The sequence below is a fragment of the Leuciscus leuciscus genome, assembly GCF_965113295.1.
Source record: "Leuciscus leuciscus genome assembly, chromosome: 17".
Classification (NCBI taxonomy): Eukaryota; Metazoa; Chordata; class Actinopteri; order Cypriniformes; family Leuciscidae; genus Leuciscus; species Leuciscus leuciscus.
In genome coordinates, this window is record NC_138741.1 from 18,264,770 (window position 1) to 18,287,853 (window position 23,084).

General features: G+C 38.1%; 1 protein-coding gene across 3 annotated transcripts; it reads right to left on the minus strand.

Annotated features, from left to right (window-relative positions):
• Positions 1–2,505: 2,505 nt before the first annotated feature.
• On the minus strand, positions 2,506–22,630 carry xpo1b (exportin 1 b). 3 transcript variants are annotated; one of them, XM_082143998.1, is made up of 25 exons: positions 19,564–19,665; positions 18,754–18,828; positions 18,496–18,562; positions 16,188–16,260; positions 15,361–15,422; positions 15,236–15,280; positions 14,912–15,093; positions 13,259–13,307; positions 11,890–12,009; positions 11,402–11,530; positions 11,138–11,296; positions 10,844–11,041; positions 10,622–10,760; positions 10,347–10,528; positions 10,108–10,264; positions 9,689–9,852; positions 9,420–9,554; positions 9,136–9,319; positions 8,491–8,597; positions 6,019–6,213; positions 5,698–5,866; positions 5,462–5,596; positions 4,952–5,111; positions 4,398–4,494; positions 2,506–4,014 (listed from the first exon to the last, which is right to left on the minus strand). In XM_082143998.1, the coding sequence occupies exons 6-25, from the start codon at positions 15,248–15,250 to the stop codon at positions 3,868–3,870; spliced, it is 2,823 nt and encodes a 940-aa protein (XP_082000124.1). In that variant the 5' UTR covers positions 15,251–15,280; positions 15,361–15,422; positions 16,188–16,260; positions 18,496–18,562; positions 18,754–18,828; positions 19,564–19,665; the 3' UTR covers positions 2,506–3,867. The 3 variants fall into 3 exon arrangements, with proteins under 3 accessions (XP_082000124.1, XP_082000122.1, XP_082000123.1); XM_082143996.1 differs by lacking the exons at positions 18,496–18,562; positions 18,754–18,828 and adding an exon at positions 22,335–22,630; XM_082143997.1 differs by having other exon boundaries at positions 18,496–18,828.
• Between the last annotated feature and the right edge of the window lie 454 nt (positions 22,631–23,084).

The window sequence follows — 23,084 nt, forward strand, 5'->3', positions numbered from 1 at the left end:
TATATTTTATCACATAGAATTTGTGAGTAAAAAAATATATTCTAAACTAATCCTTATCCAGTAAACACAAATGACTGGAAAAATCATGTAAATTCATTGGTTAAAAAGATGAATGCTCACTTAGATGAATGAACACTTTGGGAATTCTGAAATTGAATTATTGTATTGTTATGGACAATGGGGGATTTGGAGTCAAAAAGGTTGAGAGCCACTGCTTTACAAGCAACTCACAGACGAAATAGTGTGAATCACACCTGTAGATGGCAGTAGAAGCTTAGTTTACAATACTACACGAGCCAGTACAGATTTATTTCTCAAGCTGTGACCCACATTGCACAGGAAGAATCATTCATCTTCCCTCAGAGTTTGTATGATTATGTAATCATAATGTAGATTAGATTATGTAGAACATATGCCTCTTTATGCATCTGTTTTTGGAGCAAAATACATTTCACTCGTTGAATATAGTGCGGCAGATGTGCTTAAGATCTCACACACACACACACACACACACACACACACACACACACACACACACACACACACACACACACACACACACACACACACACACACACACACACACACACACACACACACACACACACACACACACACACACACACACACACACACACAATGGGGCATGTTTTACATAATCTAATTTAGTACATTATTATTATATAATCATCCATATGTATTGACAATGCAAGAGTCAAGCACTATTCCAGCACATTCAATGCATTTAAGGTCTGCACTCAAATCATGTGTGAAAATGATTCTTCATGCTCCCTCCCAACCATTCCCCTGATGAATCTTTGACATTGTCATCCTGGAACATGGCCATGATGTGTCTTCCTAGATGGTTGTTTAAGAAATAAAAAGCTACACACTCCATCAATTAGGATTAGAAGAACTGTTGCCAAACATATAACATGCTAGAAACATAATAATCACTGCAATAAAGATACAATCACAGACTCTTAAGCATGTCTATTTTAATCCAACCAGCAACTTTTTAGGGGCTGGGCAGTGTATATATATATATGTGTGTGTATAAAATGAACTTTACATACTTTAAATACTAAAATACTTTCAGAAATAAAATGCTAAACAGGTTTGATTTAAAAACTAAGCTGCCTGTTTAAATGAGTAGGGGTTGTGGACTGGATTGACCTCTGAACAGCATTTCTGGAAGAAGTCGTACTGGAACCCCCCCAAGACCGGATTCCAGTTTCAAAGTGGGTCAGGAGGAGAGAGCTCATCTTTCCTTGGTATAGTGATTTTTATTGCAGGCAACTAACATGTCACACAAGCTCACAGGATATAGATTAGTAATTATAATACATCACAGAGCCAGTTAAAAAACTTCCAACCCAAGTTCTAGAATTGTCAGAGTTCTAGAACTTCAGAGGAATCCCAAGGGCTTCAGAACTTCACTTGAGTGTTTTCTGAAAGTTTTAGTCCCAAACACATTCCCTGAGAACTCCAGAGACTTGGTTGAATCATATCTCCAGAGCTGTGCGGGACGTGGCACAGGCAAAAACAAACAGCAGTGATGCATTCAAACAACTGTCATGGCATGTCAAATGAGGCCTGCGTCTGCATACACATCACTCGTGAGAACACAAAACGAGATGCGATTCTTGGGTTGTGCATATTAGAGTAGAACGATTCAAGGAAACTGCACCAGAGGAGAAACTCAACACTGTTCTTCCGTGTCAGTCACATCGCTCTCGAGATCTGTTCAAACAGCAGGATACTGATAGAATTCAGTGGAAGACGAGGTTAATTTAAACCACAGCCTAGGAGAAGCATTAGTGAGGAAATGGATCTCAGCTGCTAGATCCGAGCAGGTGGAGGCCGGGTAGGGTTTGGAAATGTGAGGTAACTCTCCCGAGGAGGTTGGGAGGTGTTGGGCCCATAGGGATAGTTCACTCAAAAATTCTGTTATTTACTCACCCTTGTGTCATTCCAAACAAGTTTGACATTCTTTCTTCTGTAAAACAGTGTTGTTGTTAACTAAAACTATTAAAAATAGCTTTTGATCATAAAAAAACTGAAATAAAATAAATATTAGATGCAAAACTTAAAACAAAATTAGAAATGTTTCCTATAGCATCTAACTGAAATATTCAAGTTGAAGTTAAGTGAAGTTGACTACTAAAATGACTAAAATAATTTAAAGCCATAAAAAACTAACACAAATTACAAAAGTACATACAATTATTAAAACCTAAACTTAAATTGAGAATATAAAAATGAAAGCTAGATCAAAACATTACTAAACACTATTATAATATATAAATAGCAATATTATGAAGATTGCAGGGGGCTAATTGTAGACAAAAAAAAAAAAAGTGTTTCTGTGTGTTCTGTAGAAAGTGCACATGAGGGTAAATAAATTACAATTTTCATTTTTGAAGTATCCCTGTAGTGTACTTCATATCTCCAGCTATGAATTTACCCAAAAGATAGAACAAACCCAAGAGAAATCAGACAGAATTATAAAATTCTTCCAACTTTAATCAGTTCAAAAAGATTCACAACAAATGCAACACATATTAAATGGGAAATTCACCACTGATCATCAGTATTTGGATTGGTACATTCTACTTCCTAATGAGAATGTTGGCATTTACGTCTTTTTCTCTGAATACAAATCTTGTGTTTTATTTGGACAGGACTTAAAGATAAAAATGAAAAATGCAAAAATACAAAATTAAATGTAAACTGAGATTTATTTTGCTCTAAGTAGTGTCCTGCAGCACTACAGCATGGTAAACAATGTAAATTAGTACAATTTGAAAAACTCCAAAGCAGTCTCTGAGTGAGTTAACATGAGCAGTTATAAAGGTGTAGCCTACAAGAACCCATAAATATTTCAACCACTTTTTTTTAAACTTCAATTTAATGAAAGCTCACAAAAGGAGCAACCGTCCTCATTGAGGAAAACAAAAAACCTGATGTCGGCTTAGCGACAACACGCACGCACGCACGCTCGCACACCCACAACAAAACAGGACGAAACATCTGTGTGTTCCCATGGTAGTAAAGATGCTTTACAGTGATGCTGATATGAACACATAGAGGGCTGCTGAACACTCCCGTGTAGAAAAAGCAAACGGAGCACCACTTCCAAGTCCCACTCACAACCACAGCAGCATCTATCAGACCGTTCAACTCAGCGATCTACTTCACATTCTGCTGAGAGCTACTTTAGTCCCCGAACCACTTCTGGCTTCCCAACACACGAAACGCCGGCCAATGAGCACGCAGCACCTCTGCAAACTCACCAATCACAGACATTCGTTGACATTCTCATTGGGTGGATCAGGTGCGCAGCTCATTGTCCCACACACTGACACTAGGTACCATCAACCTGCTGCCAGAACACATACAGCTCTCTGCAAACACAACAAACTGCACTCTGGTCTTTATACATGATAATATACATAAACAAATACATGAGGAGGAAATAGAAGGGGAGAGGGGCAATGAAAAAAAGCGAGCACAAGCGAGTTAATTGTACAGATGTGACACTTCATGCATCGTTTGGATTACAGTGACCAAACGTAAGCAGTTAACAATGGAAAGGTAATACATAAAAGTGTGTATGAAACACGTACTATGCAAAAAGGGCCACTGGGTGACGGTATTGTTTACATATTGGCATTGTTTTGGTCAAGAGACAGCCAAGTGCAGAAATCGCCTCCTCACAGGAAGATCCTAAAGTACTCACACACACACACTTATGAGAAAACACACAGGGGGCCCACAGAAGAGTAGCCACAACACTGCTTTAGCTGTGTGTTTAGTTTGTTTAGGAGTCAGCGAAGTGTGTGCGCTGCATGTTTGCATGCAAACTCAATCGCACATCTCCTCTGGTATTTCGTGAGGGTTGAGGATGCCAGGCACAGACATCTGTAGCTTGTGTTTTTCCTCCTGCGCCTGGCGCAGCGAAGCCTCCCTCTCCTCCAGAAACAGATCAGAGGTGTCCTCGCCTGCGAACTCCTGCAGGTACACAGAGAAACGAGTAAGCAATTAGTGGGTTCAGCTTGCACAGACTGCTCTGCCAGGATGCTGTCATCTCTGCCATAATCACCCTCTCTCCATCTCACACACAGTCTCTGTCCCTGTGCACTCCAGATGACCCATTCAGTTACACCATACTTCACGATCCCTTAAAGGTCAAAGGGACAGCACGCTTTCTCTCACAACATATCTATTTCCTCGATCCATGAACTCTCATCCACATAAGCACTATTACTACTGATTTCAAAACAGATTTATTTGCTTATTACAAAGAGAACATATTTCAATAACCATTATTATGCAATTAACTATTATGGTTTTCAGTGTCCTTGTCTCAGTAGGATAAACGGCTTGCAGCTCACCTTGATCTGTACAAGGAAATCCCTCAAGTGTTCTTTAAATGCTGGGATGTCTTGGTTTAAACTGAACAGGCCAGTCACGAATACTTTCACCTGGGCACTACAAAGAAAAAGAAAACAAACATACAGTCAGAAAGGCAATACTAATAAAACTAGACATAAACATAGTCCTAAGCATTTAAAAAAAAAACTGTTGCTGCTGGTGAGAAAAACGTTACTAATTATTCTCAGAGCAAGCTGTCTACTGAGCGAGAACAAGCTTATACCTAAGAGATATGTTGTGTAACATTTAACCAATTGCAAAGAACAATCTACATATTTCTTTAATAAATCCACATGTTAAGACAACACCTGCCAAGAACATACAATGGCCCTAAATGTTTTGGAACATCACACTATCCATTACATTACACATCAAAATATCAAACCATGTGACATTTATATTGAAGATATGACGCTACTGTAATTGTAAAAGTGACATTTCATGCAGTGCATCTCCAGATGCAGTCTTTGGAGTGCGCAAGTTCTTGTGGAGCATTAGTTTGTAGGATACTCACTCTTGTAAGTGGGGGAAAGCTGATTTGAGCAAGTTGGCCACATACTCCTGGATAAATCCTTGGTTGTTTACTGGGTTTGTGGGGTTCAGAGTTGCACTGATTTTTCCTTCCTCAACAAGGTTAAACATGTACGCCAAAATAGAAGCGTGCATGGTCAAACCTGGATGACAAATATGCAGAGGTTGAACAAACGGAGGCATTTATAGATGTAATCATGTCACTAAAAAGTATGTTAATTTTATAATATAAATAAAAAACAACGTGGCTATAACTTTCATTTTCACTGGATGTAAATCAGTAAATATCTGAGCAGTTAAAGATTTTTTATATTTTATATTTTTATAGAAATTTATATGAACTGTTAAATCATTAAATTGATGATTCCTGCACTATTTTAATGATTATTCTAGAAAAACCTTAACACTCATGATTACTACATGGTTACAGAGTGTTCAGGCAAAAAATAAATAAATAAATAACAAGAGAAAGGGGAGGGTGGCCAGTACTGACCGGCTGTATGTGATGTATCCGTGACAACAGAGAAGATGTGTTGTAGGATGTCACAGAAGTATGTCTGATAGAAGCTCTGAGCTGCCGCCTCCTCCTGGGCCACGTTCTGCAGCAGCGTGTAGAGAATCTGAAGGCCTACATGACATTTTTCAATGTACAGTTGTTGATTGCATGTTATGATAAATGATTAGGGTAAATCTGACATCTGGCTGTGATGAGTGCATCTGTTTTCTCACCAGTGTCTGCCACGTTTCTCATAGTGTGTTTAAAAGCCCATATAATGGAGTCAAGCACAAGCTTAAACTGGGCTGGTGGGATAGCCAGGAATGCTGGGAAACAGTGAGAGTTCACCGCCTGCAGCAGATAGAAGAAATGCGTCCGGTGTTCTGGGTATTCTTCAAAATCCTAAACAAAAATAAAGGATATTATGCACTTCACAATTCCAAACAATAGACAAATTTCAAAAGATTCTTCAGAAAAATAAAATGCAGTCTGGTTTAAAATAGAATATTACATTTTTATCACACAATATTGATGGATAAATAAGGGCAGCTTACTTTGTTGATCATGTTTAATGTGCACTCAAACACTGCATCAAATATCTGAGGGATCTCTCCAGTAATGTGTCCACCCAGTTTGTTTACAATTGTTGCCATGGTACTAAGCACTTCCGGTTCTCTTGCTGCTGGGACATTGCGCTGGTAATCAATGAGCACAGCATCCAACAGCGGAGGGACAAAGTTCTCCCCCACCTAGAGTATGAACAATAAACACATGCGCAGACAGGCTTAAAGGATGAGCGGATAAGTGTGTGTTGTGTAAGGACAGCGCTAATCTGAACAAGTCCAAACTGACGGACCTGAAGCAGGTATAACAGAATTATCTGCACAGAGACAGAAATACTGGATCTATCAAACGCACGACACAGAAAAGCCTTGAGCTGGACAAATAAAGTCTCATGATGAAAAACGTCTCTAAAAATCAAGATTTTAGTTTAAAAATTAGATGAATGCATAAGAGAAAGTTCATATTTTAGATCCTGTCACAATTTTTTTATTTCTTGTCGTCAACAGTTAACTTTAAATGTGCTGTGACAGTTTAAAGTAACAATGTGCTGTATATATATAACATTTAAAATTTTGGTTTGTCTAATATATCACATTGCAGAAAAAAAAAATGCTACAGTCATATTTGTTCTTTTTATTTTATACTTTTTTTTTATTGTAATTGTAAGAATGAAAAATGATGAGATTGCTGTTTAAGATTGAGTAGGTAAACTTCTCAAAAGTATTTCAACTACACATTTACACAGATTGATTTTAAGTACAGACCCTTTGCCTAAACGTAGGGATGAGCCACAATTTCGACCGCCAAAAATGGCATTTTTAGTTTTTGGCCGAAAGAGACAAACGGCTGAAAATATACGCTCTAATCACGTACGCTCCGCTCAGGTGTAGGGCTGTGTATCGCCAATAATCTGGCAACACGGTACGCATCCCGATACAGGGGTTACGATACGATATATTGCGAAACTGTAAGAAAGGTGGTATATTGTGATACTGTATTTCTTGTGTTTTTTTTAGGAAGATTTTAGAAAAACTGCCATAAAGAAGATACCACCACATGCATAACACCTGAGCAAAACTTTATTTTATTTAATCAAAACAGTGGAATCTGTATTTGCATTTATATCACTAATCACTATTTTGTGCAATCTAAGTAAAGGGGAAATAGTAAGAGTAAGTGACTCTTTAGGTATATATCTATACCTGCACTTTATTATTTTCCCTATATTCACAGTATATAGGTTCACAGTGTAGTAGTTTTAATTACCTTAAAAACCTCATGGATACTCATGGCATACCGAACATGGCCCGTCCAACGGCTGCAATTTTTTAGTAACCCACGGTTTAATAAAAAAAAAATATGCAATTATATGTTTAGTTCTGTCCCCGCGCTGGACCGAACCGTGACGTCAAAACCGAGGTACGTACCGAACCGTCAGTTTTGTGTACCGTTACGCCCCTAGAAAGTGCATAGTCCACTCCATGACTAAAATGATGTACTACTGTAATGCTGCTTGCTTTAAAGAAATCTATTGTATAAAGTGCTATATAACTAAACATGCCTTCAGCATGAGTGCTGAATTGCAGAGCTTGTGAAAACATCAACATCACTATGATTAGATGCTTTCTTGCTGCTGCCACCGCTGTCATTTTTGTTTATTTTGTTATTGAGAGGAAAGCGTGCAGCACATATTTACATATTCTATTGAAACGCCGTACTCAGCAGTGCGGATGGGTTGTTAAATGAGCTCTCAGATTCAGTGTTTCCCGAGTATTGTATTTAGCATGGCTTATTTTGCAAACAACATGACTCTTGTCGATCTCCTTTGTAGTTTCTTTATAGTGGTAGCCAAAATGAGTTCAAACTTCAGTGCTGTACACCGTGGCGGGAGCAGGAATAATTCTATCATCTCTGAGTTTAGCTGGGCTTTTTAATGCTAACGCTAGCGATGCACCCTTATGCTTCTCCACGTCACAGTTTAATTCTGTTTGGAATAGCCCTACTGTGCAGTATCATGGTGTGGTATAGCCGTGCTGGGCAATGCTGGTAAAATGACGCTACCCTCTTGTTCACTGATCCGCTCCCCGCTACGCTCTGCTCACATGCTCCGATAACAGCAGCTTTGTAGAACAATATATTATTTGGGGAACTGGTCAAAAAATAAATATTTTAAATCTGATTTTGTTGCATAAAACTGAATAAAGAATAATATATTGATATTTAATATTAATATATTTTCTATCCAATTTTACTTTGAATAAAAGTGTGGTTATTTTATTTTTATTGGCTTGTATTTCTTAAATTCAGTATCATTAAAATTACTGAATTTCATTAAAAAGTCTAATATTAATACAATTATAAAAAAAGCGCTAATTTAAAATAATAAATAAATAATTTTCTGTTTTGGCCCAGAATTTTCATCTCGGTGCATCCCTACCTAAAAGCTGTGATTTGTGTCTCACCATCTGTGGGTCATTGGAGCGGCTGACCCAGCCTGAGATCAGCTTCAGAGTCTCTCTCTTCACCGTGCGCATGCTCCTGATGAGAGGCTGCTTTGTCACCATCTCACCTATAAAAAAAACAAGGCAAATAAACAGACATAAACAAAGCACTTATGGTTTTTGAGTGAAGTCTATTATATACGGTTTATGCCATACATTATAGTATTCAGAGAAAGTCAGACTTTCTCAATAGTAAGAATTTTCTTTAGGCAACTATTTAGTTAAACTTGACTCATTCTGTTCTAGCTACAGTGCTATATATAGCTGCTCAGACAGCCCTGTAATAGACCGCTGTTCACACACACACACACACACACACACACACACACACACACACACACACACACACACACACACACAACACAGCGCTAAGCTCTGTGACAGCCTTTTGTCTTCCAGCTGAGCGAGTTTGTGTAATCAGACTGACTTCAGTTTAATGCTGATCTGTCACTCTGAGACAACCAACAGAGATACATATACACGGAAAAATATACACATGAATATGGTAACTCTGGAATTAAACTTACTCCTTGTCTTAAACACGTGCACACACAAGATAAAATCTGAAAAGTAGAGAGAGATTTGATTGTCTAAAGAAAAACACACCGTTGGTCTGGATAGCAGCAGAGATGTTTTCACTGAGGCACTTGTATACATTGAGCATGTCCAGGTAGATGCGACCCAGCTGAATAACAAAAGGGTGTCCCACAGCTTTACACGCTCTGACGTTGGTCTTCAGGATGCTGCCCAACTGCTTCACTGTCTCCGGGTCCTTCAGGATGTCCACATTCTATAGCAGGATAACACCATAAATTTAAGGTCAGTCTTACAAATTTGTTAAAAAAAGTTTCATGGAACAAAATTTGATGTTTGAGAAAAAAAACACACACCTTGGTTGCCTGCTGAATGATGCTGTCCCACACCTGGTTAGGCAACAACATGTACTTCTCTATTAGATGTTCCTGTACAGCCTGGTCGGTCTGTGCTCCAATCATATAGCCGACAGCCTCGTAAAATGTATGCACCTGCGAACAACAAATGGTCGCTCAGATCCAGCAGAGCTGCAAGAACTTCTCCTCAAATGTTAAACCTATCCAAAGCATAATGTGTCAGTTACACATGGAGCAGCCCAACTGAGACAGATGGGGTTATTTGATACCTGCTGGGGCTGCAGGTCACAGATGATGGTGTTGATGTTGTTGAGGATCTCATCAATGAAGGGCATCACCTCTCCCACCTGCACCTGCACAAAATGCCTCCTGCACTTCTGAGCTATCTTTATGAATGTGTCACACGCCATGTCCTGAACTCCATCATGGGTTTCTGAGAAGAATAAATAGTTAAATATAACTGTAAAAGTACTGATGTAATCGTGTTTTTCTAATCAAGCTAAAATTAGAAGCTCAACTTTATGTATTATTACCGAGATGCTCCATAAATTACTGAAATGCAGTATATGTGTAATCAAATCTGACATCAAAGCTGCTTTTATTTAAAAATCAGACCAAAAGATATCACAGCTGTATACAGATGCAAATCTTTGATTCTATTCTAAGGCTCAAAGCATTTGCGACTCACCATGCATAAACTCAAACAATTTATTGACAACAGTCTTCAGGAATTTCCAGTGCGCACGTAGGAACCGTGGGTACTGGCCAACAATGTACATGATGTTGGAGGCAATGATGGCCTTGTTATCCTTGCCTCTCTTCTGCTCACATAGACCCAGCAGGTCCTGTAGATGACGTGGGAACATTGTTATGGTTCTTATTTTTCATTACAAGACTTTACATCTTTGCATTTTAAGATTTCTGTACCTTTATGACTGTGACGAGAAACCGCTTCTCATCCTCTTCATGCATGGCTCCACTGATGGAACCAATAGCCCAGCATAGCGTGTTCAGGTTCTTCCAGGACCACTCTGTACCGTTCACCTGATTATGAAGCTTTTCTGTCATAATACGCTCTGTGTCGGCATAATCCAGATGGGTAAGATAGACTGCAGAGAGAGAAATATGATGACACTTATAATAAACACAGATTAGTGGGCAAAAAAATCTGCATTCATAGTACAAAGGAGCATATCACTAACCAAGCGTCTCCCTCATGTTCTTGTAGAGGTTGATGGAGTCTGTATCCTTCATGAATTCTCGAACCACCTCGCCCTGATCGTTCTCCACCACCAGTACTTCCTCTGGCTTGGCCATGCGGCTCACCATCAACAAACGCACCTGCAAAACAGTAACACAAAAACCCTTATTGTTTGTACCTAAAAATTAAATTTTCATCTTGAATTTCTTGTATGTGAGCTAACCTTAGACAGCACAGGTAGGTAGAGCTGTCTGCGGGGCGGTACATCAAAGTGTTGGCTGCCTGAGAGTAGGGGAGAAGTGGACGTTGAGAAAGGACTCTCTCTGTATAGCTCAGCTGCAAGGTGGTTCCAGTACTCCAAACAGATCTTAAAGATCTCTGTCTCCTCCACCTCTGACACCAGCAACATGTAATGTAGAGCCTGAACAGAACAACAAACAGGGTCTTAACACAATGGCATCTAATCAGCAAAGAGACTGATGTTGATTCTCCATAACCAAGTTCAGTCTGTGCATACCTCCATAAGCGTCTCTCTGATGTTCAATCTCTTTTCTATCAGCTGTCCGTGCTCTTTAAGGAAGGTGCAGAGGAACAGGCTGAGGTTCTGAATAAAGTTTTGCTCATCATCTTTACCGTTTGCATACGCCAGCCGGATGTTGGTGTTCAGTGGAAGCATCTTCAACACACAAGTAAGAAAGAGAACATCAGACTAGCCCAAGACCAACCTTGTTATCTTGTAAAATGGGAATTTTACTTTGATTTAAACCAGAGAGGAGGTTACCTGTTTGAGCTGCATCATGGTCAGAGTGAAGAGACTGACAAACTGCTCTTCGTACTGGCTGACACTGACTCCTGCTATTTCAGTCAAGCACTTCAGTGTCACATTGCGAAACATCGGCACGTTTAAAAACTACAAATCAACCCAATAGAGAAGAGGGGTTAACAATTACCTCAAAGACCACTGCTTGTAGGTGTGAAATTGTAGTTGTTTTCATGATCTTTGCATGAATCTATTTAACTGTACAACAACAAAATACATACACTATTAATATAGTTATTACACTATTGTCTGGAACACTTAATTCTGATTGGTCAATTGAAGCATGCTGCAGCCCAATATTGTTTTGTTTTTTAAATAAAAGGATGAATGAGTGTTGGTTTATATGAGTTACTTATAAGTAAAGGTAAAAATGAAGTCATCTATCAAACAACTATATTCCTAGTTCTTCACAAAGTGTGCAAGAGTAATAAAACCTTTAGATATGTTACCTTGTACACCAGAGTACTGATGAGTTTAGTTTCAAAGATATAGCCCAAGGGAATCCAGTTGAGAAACCTTAGCAGAGTCTCCAAGGTAGCATGCACAAGTGGGGCATTCTGGGAATTTTCCTAAAAATTGTAGAAAACAATAAAACAATTTTCAAGCCAATAAATTTTCTAAGCCATTAACATGGGTTTTATGCATATGCAAATTAGGGATGTCCCGATCCGATCCACGTCATCGGTATCATGCCGATACTGGCCGAGAACGCTAGATCGGAGATCGGAGGGGTGAAAAAAGATATGATCCGATACCTATCCAACACAAACCATGGGAAAATCTAGCTTAAACCATCGCCTAAATGCTTGAATATTAGTGTGGCGAGCAGGACGAGGCCGAGGGCCGTGAGAAAGTGGAACGAGGCCGGTGGCGTGATTACTGATGAGCGACACCTGCGCAACGCACCGGTCTCGTATCTCTCACGGAGTCGGAGGAGCGGAAGCATAAAGGAGGAGCAATGACAGTGAAGAGCGAGAGAGGACAGGCCTGGAGTTATGTTGTGGTTTTTTATGTTTTATTATGTGACAGCAGTCGTCCGTGAGGGGCTGCTGTCTTTTACTTTCGTTTTGTTGTTTATTTATTTTATGTCATTTAAATCTTTAAATGTTCGCCGGTTCCCGCCTCCTTCTTCCTTCCCGGGTTTCTGCACCAGTGTAACGCAGTTCGTTGTTATGGGAAGGAGGAGGCGGGAACCGGCGAACAATTAAAGACTTTAATGACATAAAATAAATGTGTGAGAGAGAGAGAGAAACAAATCCTTCATACCTCTGTATGGAATTTGGTGTGGGTGTGTGTGTGTGTAATACCTGTATTTTTTCTTTTTTTCTTTGTAGTGTTTGAATAAAGGGTGGCAATCTTTCATAATCAACTGTTGTTGTGGACTATATACTGGAGAAGTATTTGTTCTCCATTTGAGTGAGATGTTTTTAGGTGGCTAATTGAGCAAAGTGCTTCCATATAATTTATTATTAATAAAAATATCGGATTGATATCAGTATCGGCAAATAGCCAAAGCTGCGGCATCGGTATCAGTATCGGAAGTGAAAAAGTGGTATTGGGACATCCCTAATGCAAATCAAACTTATGGTTCAATTTTAAAATGTATTCCAGTGACATTAAAATCAGAGATTTATTTTGAGGTTTATGAGAATTATGTTGCCACATCACAAATTAAAAAGACTGTTAGTTCATAATTTAATAATTAACTAGAAAAGCTGAAAAAGAATTAAGAGTGTTTAAATGATTTAGAGAAAGTCTGCATATACTTTCACAAACTTTTTTTGTATGAGAGAAAAACAATATGAAAACAATACATACCATCACAAACTGGCACAACTGGAATATCTGAGAGAACTCATTGCACATGCTGCAGATGGATCACAAAACAATACAGATTAATTAACAAGAACAAGAAGTAATGTGAATATGACCTCATTTAATAATAGGGGTGTCCCCGACTAAGGATTTTAAACATTTTAAAGCCATGATGTACAGAACATCACACAAATATATAGAAGAAAATGTATAAAAACATTTTGGATCAATAAAACTAAGAAATAATATAAATAACTGATGAAAGGCCACACTGCAGACAGGATTTGCATTTCACATGTTGGCAAATCAAATTAAATCAGCTAAATTGTAAGTCTAAGTACACTTACACTCGAAGTACAGCACAACATTGATGCACCAAAAAATAATCAACAATTAATTTACAGAATTAAATTAGAACAGAATACACCTTTCTAATAAATAAAAATACAAAATGAAATACGTCAGAATCAAGTCACAAGGTGCAGAACAAATGTGTGCAAAATGCCTAAACTGCAGGGGAACATATATTCAAAACAAGCCACAAATAGTTAAATTAGATAACCCTGAGTGATCAATAAATAAAATTAAAATAAAGAAATTATTAAAATAACGAAAGTATAGCCAGAATTATCAACTTTGTCTTTTAAACTGCAGAGACAACAATAAACGCTAAACTGGAGTGGCAGTCTTTTTAGCTAAACATGATCACAGCATCCAAAAAAATCATATTAGAACCAGCTGAAATATTTTGAAATCACTTATACCCTACCTGATGAAAAAAAAAAAATAAATAGTCTGTGTCCGTTTGAGTCTTTCCAAATGTGTGCGTGAAAAAATGCTTAACGGCTTAATATATTATATATTATTTATATTAAAAGATCAAATTCTGTACACACCTTATTAATAAAGCATACTATATAGCCTACAGAAAAGCAGATAAGCCCAGAATATGAACGCAACGCGTTCAATTACACGTTAAGCATTTTCCTCTCATAGAAAACACTTACCATGTAGTTAAACGCGTTGCGTTCATATTCTGCGCTCATCTGCTTTTCTGTACATAGTAGGCTATCCTTAGTATGGTCTTTACTGAGTTTGGTCTTTTAACATCACTGTCTTAAAATACATTAAGCCACGTTAAAGTGCCCTTTAAGCGTTTTTCACGTTAAGCGTTTTAGAATGTCCTGAGGAAAAACAACTTGTTAATGTTGGCCGGCAGAAGTACGATCATGGTTTTCATGATGCTAAATCCAGCCTTGGAGAATATCCTTTCTGACGGTGTGCATCCACACTTTAGATTTTCTTATCCCAGATATTGTTAAAGATTTAAATCCCTGCCGCCAAGATGCTCCTCTGTCGGTCACGGATCATGGAAAGTGAAACTTAAATCTCTCACAGGGGTGGTTATTTATTCACGCACATTAAAAATATTTATTAAAAGCTTCTTTCTTTTCACATTTTTATTTACAGCATTATCATAATAGGCAGTATATATTAACTTATTGGCAGAAAACCGGTAGCTAGATGTGAAATCAGACATTGAGCGCCCCCAATTTAGCCAAAATGGCATGATCCTCGTTTCATAACCTCGGGGTTACCCCTATTTAATAATAAATCATAAAATATGACAGTTATTCTCTTTAAATGCGGTCTCACCTGTCCTTCAGGTGTTTGGCTTTCACTTGTGTCATCTGGCCACTGGAGAAGTCAAACACCTCTTCACTGAGGAGTTTCAGAATGATCATGTTGTTCTGGCAAAGGCTCTCACTGGTGCGGCTCGCACCAACAATGTCACTGATAAATGTGGGCCAGTGTTTTGGCCACTCCTGCTTCAGGATCTAAACACAAACACATCAAGTAACATGAAGCGTAACAGACATTTTTATTGCACTCACCAAATATATGCCCCCACATCATCATTATGAATGGCTATGAATCCCTCTAATGTGCACTAAGAAAAAGTAGTCAAACAAAACTCACCTGTACTAATATCATGTTGAGTTTTCCAATGTACACCTTTTCTTTCTGAAAGGAGGCAGAGCATAGAATAAAATAGACATCAACCACGGGAAGACAGTAAACAAAATAAGTGGACATTCACTGACCTCAACATTGGCTGCATCTGATGATGTCTTGATAATGAGCCCCACAACATACTTTTTGATGCCTGAAATAAAGCAGAGCAGTGAAGAGCGTCAATGCATACAGTAAGACAGCACATTCCCCCATGAGCTCTCCATATGGATGGAAGCAGCTCTTCTCAGAAGTCTTGTTACTGTCTGATCATCTGCTAAATCATACTTCTAACTAACTAAATTTTTACTCACCCTCAAGTTATTCCAAACCTGTATGAATTTCTTTCTTCTGCTGAACACAAAAGATATTTTGAAGAATATGGGTAACCAAACAGTTGATGGACACCATTGACTTCACACCATTGAAGTATGGGGGGAAAAGTGTTCAGCAGAAGAAAGAAATTCATTTTGGAACAACTTGAGGGTGAGTAAATGACAGAATGTACATTTTTGGTTGAACTATGAAAGTTTCTAAGTGATGCTTTATTTATCAATTATAGGTGCTTACGTCATGTTTTTCATTTAATTTTATCTTTAACAGAGCAGATTCTAGTCTTTTTGGAAACAAATGAACACTAAGCTGAGCAGACAACCTTCCATGCATTTTTAAAAGGGGAATTCAGCTCAACTTGGCAATCACTCACTTGACTAATGAATGTGTTGGCCTGCTAAAAACGTTTTGTAGAGTCAAGTCTGTCACAGAGTGAAATGTTTACTTCTATGTTTCAATGATCCCTTCACTGCTTGTCCAAATCCAGCCTTTGAGCTGCTTATGACTTAAGAATTGATTTAGACTGAGCTATGAATTACTCGTTTATCTCAAAGTGGTAAGGGGAATTCTTGTGAGTCAGACCTACCTTCACATTGGTTTCTGGGCAGAATCTTCCATCTTGTTTTAATAACTGTTTCCAGAATCTGCAGAGCATAGTACTGTAATGCCAAGAGAACAAATCAAGATTTAAGGATCCAAGTTTTAACCAGCCAATCTGCCAGAGCTGTACCGTTAAACAAGGAAAACAAAAAAATTGCTCTTAACTTTGACTGCCTAATATATTTTCACACATTCTTTGGTTTGTTTCAAATGGATTCAGATTGAAAAAAACATCATGCAGATTTGACTTCAGTGAGAATTGTTATTACAAACTCAAAAAGAGAACACAAAAAAAAAAGTCCATAATCCCCCATAAAAACTATACAATGTTTGCATGAGATTCTGTAGAAGTTTTGCTGTTTCTGGCCATGTCACACCAGAATGTGAAAGACAGGAAAGGAGACGTTACGTTAATAGCAAAAAGCTAATGGTTTGATTCCGTACTCGGCCACAACAAAGCAAGCAGCTTGGGGGAGCGACGCAACATCTGTGTCAAAAAACTAAAAAGAACCGAAGGATTTTTTATGAGTCAATGGCCACTCACAAGGCTTTAATCATCATAGATACGTTTTCCCATTGGCGAACTAAAAACCAAACCCCTTTCTGTTTTAAAGTGACACTAATGTTTCCACCAATAACTGGTGTGGGTCTCAGGAACAGCAAGACAAGCCACAGGTTTGGGTCTATAGACTGCCTTAAGACTGCCACCATGCTGCTTTTAAGAGGGTATTCATGGTGCATTAGTGTCCTTGTCATGATCATTAGTGTTATTTGGATCATCAGCATTTCGACTGTAGGGATTAATGAGGAAAGAGGAAAAACATGACGCAAAAAGGAAATGTGTTAAAGCAAAACAGGGAATACAGATCATACACTATGTGAGGGTATTAAAGGTGAGGCCTGGAGAGGTAGGTTACTTGCATACAGACAGATTTCGCTTCCTCAAATCACCAGGATCTTTTCACCTTTATTTTTTAAGAGGTTTAAAAAGAAATATAAAAAAAACAAAAAGGGCAAGGCCAAAAAACATTGCAACAGCACGCAAAGTCTTTATTGTTCACATGTGATGTTGCTATATTTCTTGGTGCATGATCAAGAGGAGAAACAAAATAGGGTACAGGAGAAATGTGATCAGTGCTGGCAAAATGAGTCACAATGAGCAAATAATAAAAACAATTGTTATTGTTATTTTTACATTCTCTATACACTTTTCTTTTTTTTAAATGATATATGATTTGTTGGAATCAGACAAAACATTTATTGAGCTACACCTATTGGTTAAGTCGATAAAGTCAATTTTGAGAAAAATCTAATTTTCTGAAGGTTCCAAAACAAATTCCCCTAGCAATCACACCTTAACATCCCTGGTAATAACACCAAATTTGGCACACACCAAGTTAAAACCCATATCTATAGGAAAAATATATATTAAACTTTTTTTTCCCATGATACCACAATTGTTTGATTAACATTGATGAGACAGACAGCCTATATATTAAGACCTACTGTAATGCACGGATCTAATGTAATGTTACACATCAGATGTTTTTCCCCAACAGGTAACCAAATGTTAATTTAAGACACAACAGATTTTTGCGTGAATACACGGCAATAATTTTTAAATACTTTAATTCTCTGTATATGTGTATATCGGGATCAAGCGTCTTTTTGCGCATGCTTCGGATGTGTCAGTCAGCGAGAGTAAGATAGTTTTGTTTACATCAGCATGAGTTTGAAAATCACATTTCATTGGTTCAGACTCTTGCCACTGAGATTTGCTATGAATATGCTCAAAGTTGGAATGCTGCGCTTTACAACGATACCAAACTTGAGAAGCAGAAATCGCTGAGAAGCGAGCAGAGAAAAACTGAATTTTTTCATGATTTAGAAAGGTAGCCTCTCATAAAACGTACAAATAAAGATAATTCTAGATGCTTTATTACTATTTGGGGCATTGGAATCGCTAGACGAGGGCTTAATGAACTAATTTTTGTGAAAACCTCAAATTCAACATTTCACTTGTTTTGCCTGTAGCTCGTAATTAGCTTGTGCGCATTCCGACACATCTTGCCAGCACGGGTCACAAATGCTTGGGGAGAAAAGAGGAACCACAGCACACAGAGACACTGATGATCCCTACAGTGGAAATAACTGTTACCATCCATGACTGGGGTAAAAACAAAATGGGGTAAACTGCCTGCCTATCTCCCTGCCGTCTCTCAGCTCCATATGAGGCATGTGCAGTGTGAATGGAGGCACAGCAGAATTGAGAGTAAGGGAATGAAAAGGTAGACCTTGTGGAGGCCTGCCGCCAAAGCCTAGCTGTGTCAAGGTGCACAGGAAGACACACCCCTTTTCGTCCTATTACAAGCAATCAACATAATGGAACATTGTGATTAATATCAAATATGAACAACTTCAATTAATTGTCTTTTGTTTGCTTTTTCAAGGCTGTAAATAAATTAAGCAAAAAGCCAAATGTTCAAAAAGCACATTAAATGCGCTCTGTCTGTATTTTGCTTGATGAATTTAGACAAATTCAAAGAATTTACCTGCTCTGCATTTTTTCCTGTCTGTTCTTCTAGAGCCCTCACTTTTGGACCATTATCATTTTGATATTACAGATACTGTTGATAAATCAACTCAAACATTAGTAATGACCAGAGTGTTAAGAGCAATCTTAAAAGGCAAGCAGACGGCAAACTGGGTCAGCAGTACTTTGAGGAAGTCTATTAACACACTGAGGAAGACAATTCATCCCAAATACTACACTATTCACAAATTACTAAATGATTTACATTCAGTCTACGCACTACAAAGTGAACAAATGTTATGAACTCTGGGAGTGTGTAGTTTATCAGAGCAGAAATTCTGTTTCAGGCTTCCAGAAATTCTACACTACATGGATCCTCTGCTTTCCTCATCAATATTAAAATAAAAATCCATGGCTCAGAACTTGGATCACATGGATCAGGTGCTTTATATATCCTGACCTCAAACAGTCAGTCATTAACACACCTCTGGCTGCTGTACAGATGAAGGTACTGAGGTATTTCACTGTCAACAGAGGATCCTCACACTCCAACTTTAACTCTGACTTTGCTTGACCAAGACAGGACTGTGAGGAGAGGTGTAGGAAAATGTGATCTCACATGTGTACAGAGGAATCTGTTTCTGACATGACGCTAAGCAACCCCAATGCACTTAAGAAAATGGGTATTTGCTGATTTAAGGCAATCTTTCTGATTTGAAGGAAAATAAAACCAAATTGTGTTCCTGTATAATATGTGATAAGAGATCAGATCTTCCTCAAAGTATAGAAACCATGACCCTCCACCAGAGTAAGTTGGGACTTGGCTTACTTTGGTGTTCATATTCTGAGAGAACTCTAGAATGGTGTCAACTCGTGTCCACGCGTCTGGGTGCTCCTTCAAATGAGTCAGCACCTCCTGGGCCATTCTTTGCTGAAATAGAGAAACATTTGTCTTAACTTACACTATAAAACAACAAAACTGTGGCCAATATTTAATGATGTCAGTGCATACACTAATGTGTATTTATACACACATATATATTTTATTTTATTTTATTGAAAGACAACTTCAGAAAGGCTGCATTTATTTGATAAAAAAAAAAAAGGCACAAAAATAGGTATGTCGATTTAATTAATTATTTATGGAAAAATTCTTTAACAAAATTAACACCCCTCCCACGCCCCACGCCCCACGCCCCACCCCCCACCCCCCACCCCCACCCCGACCACATGAAATCCAAACACCAGTCGAATGAGGAAAGACAGCTGTCTGTCACTGCATTCACAACTGCAGGTAAGCGCAGCTGTACCCCCGAGTGAACCGAGAAGATAACTTGATAGCAAAATGATCGTGAGACATATGCTCCCTTTATCAAGGTAGACAGGTTTAAGAACAGAAAACACAAAGCGCTGTAAGAAACTTTGCATAGCACACGATTATCTGTCCCTGCAACGTCTGTCGGCGGAGTGCATTTTCGTTATTTCGGCTTTTTTGTTATCAGACTGCGGTGCCAACTTTCACCCGAGCATGTGGATATTCTTTTTGTTTCTCAAACATGAACATGTAAACAATATAAACACGATAACCATTTGCTGACTTGAGTGTATATTAGGAGTTGCACAAAATGCCCATCTCTAAAATATATTTAAATACCAATTCAGATGCAGCTCCTGAAAAAAAAAAAAGATCATGGCCGTTGTAGCCTAAAAGTAATAAATAAAATATTTCATTCTGAAGCTACTTTTTGTAATGTCTATTTGATGCTTTTGTCATTGAACACAATAATGACTTTAAATTATCTTTTGGGGGTAATTTTTTGTACGATTAATTAGATTTATTAATCGGCACATCATGTAATTAATTGGATTAAAATTTTTTACCACTTGACAGCCCTAAATTTAATATAACTGTTTTTTATTTTAACATGTTGAAAATGTAATTTATTCCTGTGATGGCAAGGTTACATTTTCAGCATTATTACTGCAGTCTTCAACGCTACATGGTACTTCAGAAATCATTCTAATATACTGATTTGCTGCTCAAGAAACATTTCTTATTATTATAAAATGCTTAAAACCATTGTGTTGCTTAATATTTTGCAGAAACTGTGATAGTTTTTTTCAGGACTCTTTGATAAATAGAAAGTTCAAAAGAATAATATTTCAATGCATCTAGTGCAGTTTATTTCTTACACACACACACAATATATATATATATATATATATATATATATATATATATATATATATATATATATATATATATATATTAGGCATGTGCCGGTATTCGGTAATGCGATAAATCGCGGTAATGAATATGCACGATATTGTTATCGCGGGCACTTCAAAATACCGCGAAAAATTATAATCCGAATTTAGATTTTTAGAACGCGCATTATAGCTTATTTTCCATCAACCGCTTAAACAAACACTGCATATATGCTGCGCGAAACACGTGCGCACTCTGATGTAAACAATCGCCACGTGTATAAGCATGCGGCCGTTGCGCACTTAATGGTGGAAGGAGGAACGCCTCCGCATACAGTCTACGGCCGCCGCCGAACTATCCGGATCATTCCGCTTCTAAAAGCAGAGCTGCCAACTCGACGCATTCAGCGCGAGACTCCTCACACGCTCACGCCACACATCCGTTTTCTCACGCAGAGAAAAATCGCGGAGCAAAGAGGACACGAAGACCGTCAAACAAGACAGAGCAGGTTACTTTTGATATGAAACAGGAGAACAATTGTGTCACAGAACGTTACATTTAAACCATTTAATGACCAGCAGCATGTTAAATGACTAAAACATATAGATAAAGAGGAGTATTTTGCTGAATATGTGCACTGCACTTTTTTACATATTTATTATATTTTTACTTGTGCCATTACATAATTGTTATTATAATGAAAACCACATTATATTTGATTTAATTAGTTATTTGTAACCTTTAATAATACCAGCTGATAGGGCTCTATATGGTTACATAGCATTTTGTGAGATATATATTTTTTTCATGAGAAAAAAATAACATGTGGGCTATCTACTGTAGCCTTCCTAATATTTATCCAAAATTAGTCAATATTGAATCAAGATTTAAATCAAATCCCAAGTATTGAATTGAAATCGTTAAATTTGTGTTAAGCAATAGAAACAGTAGCCTACCAGTCATTGTACCATGTAATCATTGTAACATGTTGTCACTAAACTTAATAAAATTCTGTTTAGTTACCAAATGTTTTGACAATCACAATTACACCTTGTGATGCAAGTTTTATTTATTTTTACACCACCCCCAATCCATCTGTTTCTCATGTGCAATTAAAATATCGTGATAATACCGTATACCGTGATAAAAGCTCACTCAATTAATCGCAGCATGAAAATGTGATACCGGCACATGCCTAATATATATATATACACACACACATACATACTGTATACACATATCTATCTATCTATCTATCTATATACATATACATATAAATATATATATACATACATATATATACATATATATATATATATATACATATACACACACACATATACTTACATTTGGTACTATATTTCACCGGTTTGTGAAATGGTCTTCCTTACCTGTGGCCCGACCCCATGGTACAGGCAGTTGACCACATTATCCAGCAGGTTGATATCCAGTTTCTGGTTAAAGTCCAGCAGCTGTCTGGCTGCATGGTCGGCTAACATTGTCATAATTGCTGGCATAGAGCTCTGTGGGGCACAGGGAGGAAACATCCAGCAGGGGCAAAGTCATGTGAAATGAACATTTGGGTACACAAATCCAAACAGCTGACCGTCACCCCCCTCCCTCGTCCCAGGACAATCCAAAAAGCCTTATATGACCTGGCCTGCCAATGCCAACACACCAATGCCTGCTGGAGGGTTCAATCCTCAATAACAATGGGATAGGTGGGTGGCGCGATAAAGGTAACATGCTTGCACAAGTCTGCACATCCTGATATGTCCGAAGAACAAGGGCCACTCACTGGGCTCGTGATCACACGAGCCATTATTCTCTGAATGAGACCACGTGCTAGGCAGCCCTTTCGCTGACGTCATTCTGTTTACATATAACACAAGAGGCGCTCTGAATTACAAACTGTTTTCCCTACTCTGATCGAGCTCCCATAAGACCACGAGACTTTAATAATGTGCACACAGTTGAAGGACAACTGAATAAGAATGACTATTACTCAAGCTAATTCAATTTGCACCCCGGAGCCAAACTATTGCGTAACGATGTAAGCATTACGGCCAAGAATAAAAAAAAGGAAATTTCGAGAATTTGCTTGGACGACACGACACAGTCAAGCTTTGTGAGTCTTGCAG

What these genes read in the sequence shown, in the direction of transcription:
- xpo1b (XM_082143996.1), bottom strand. Translation starts at nt 22,490, where the DNA reads ATGTTTCCTCCCTGTGCCCCACAGAGCTCTATGCCAGCAATTATGACA. An exon ending in GTGACCTGCAGCCCCAGCAG is followed by an intron (nt 9,555 to 9,688) that starts GTATCAAATAAC and finishes TGTTGTTCGCAG; the next exon opens with GTGCATACATTTTACGAGGC. An exon ending in GAGAAACGTGGCAGACACTG is followed by an intron (nt 5,597 to 5,697) that starts GTGAGAAAACAG and finishes AATGTCATGTAG; the next exon opens with GCCTTCAGATTCTCTACACG.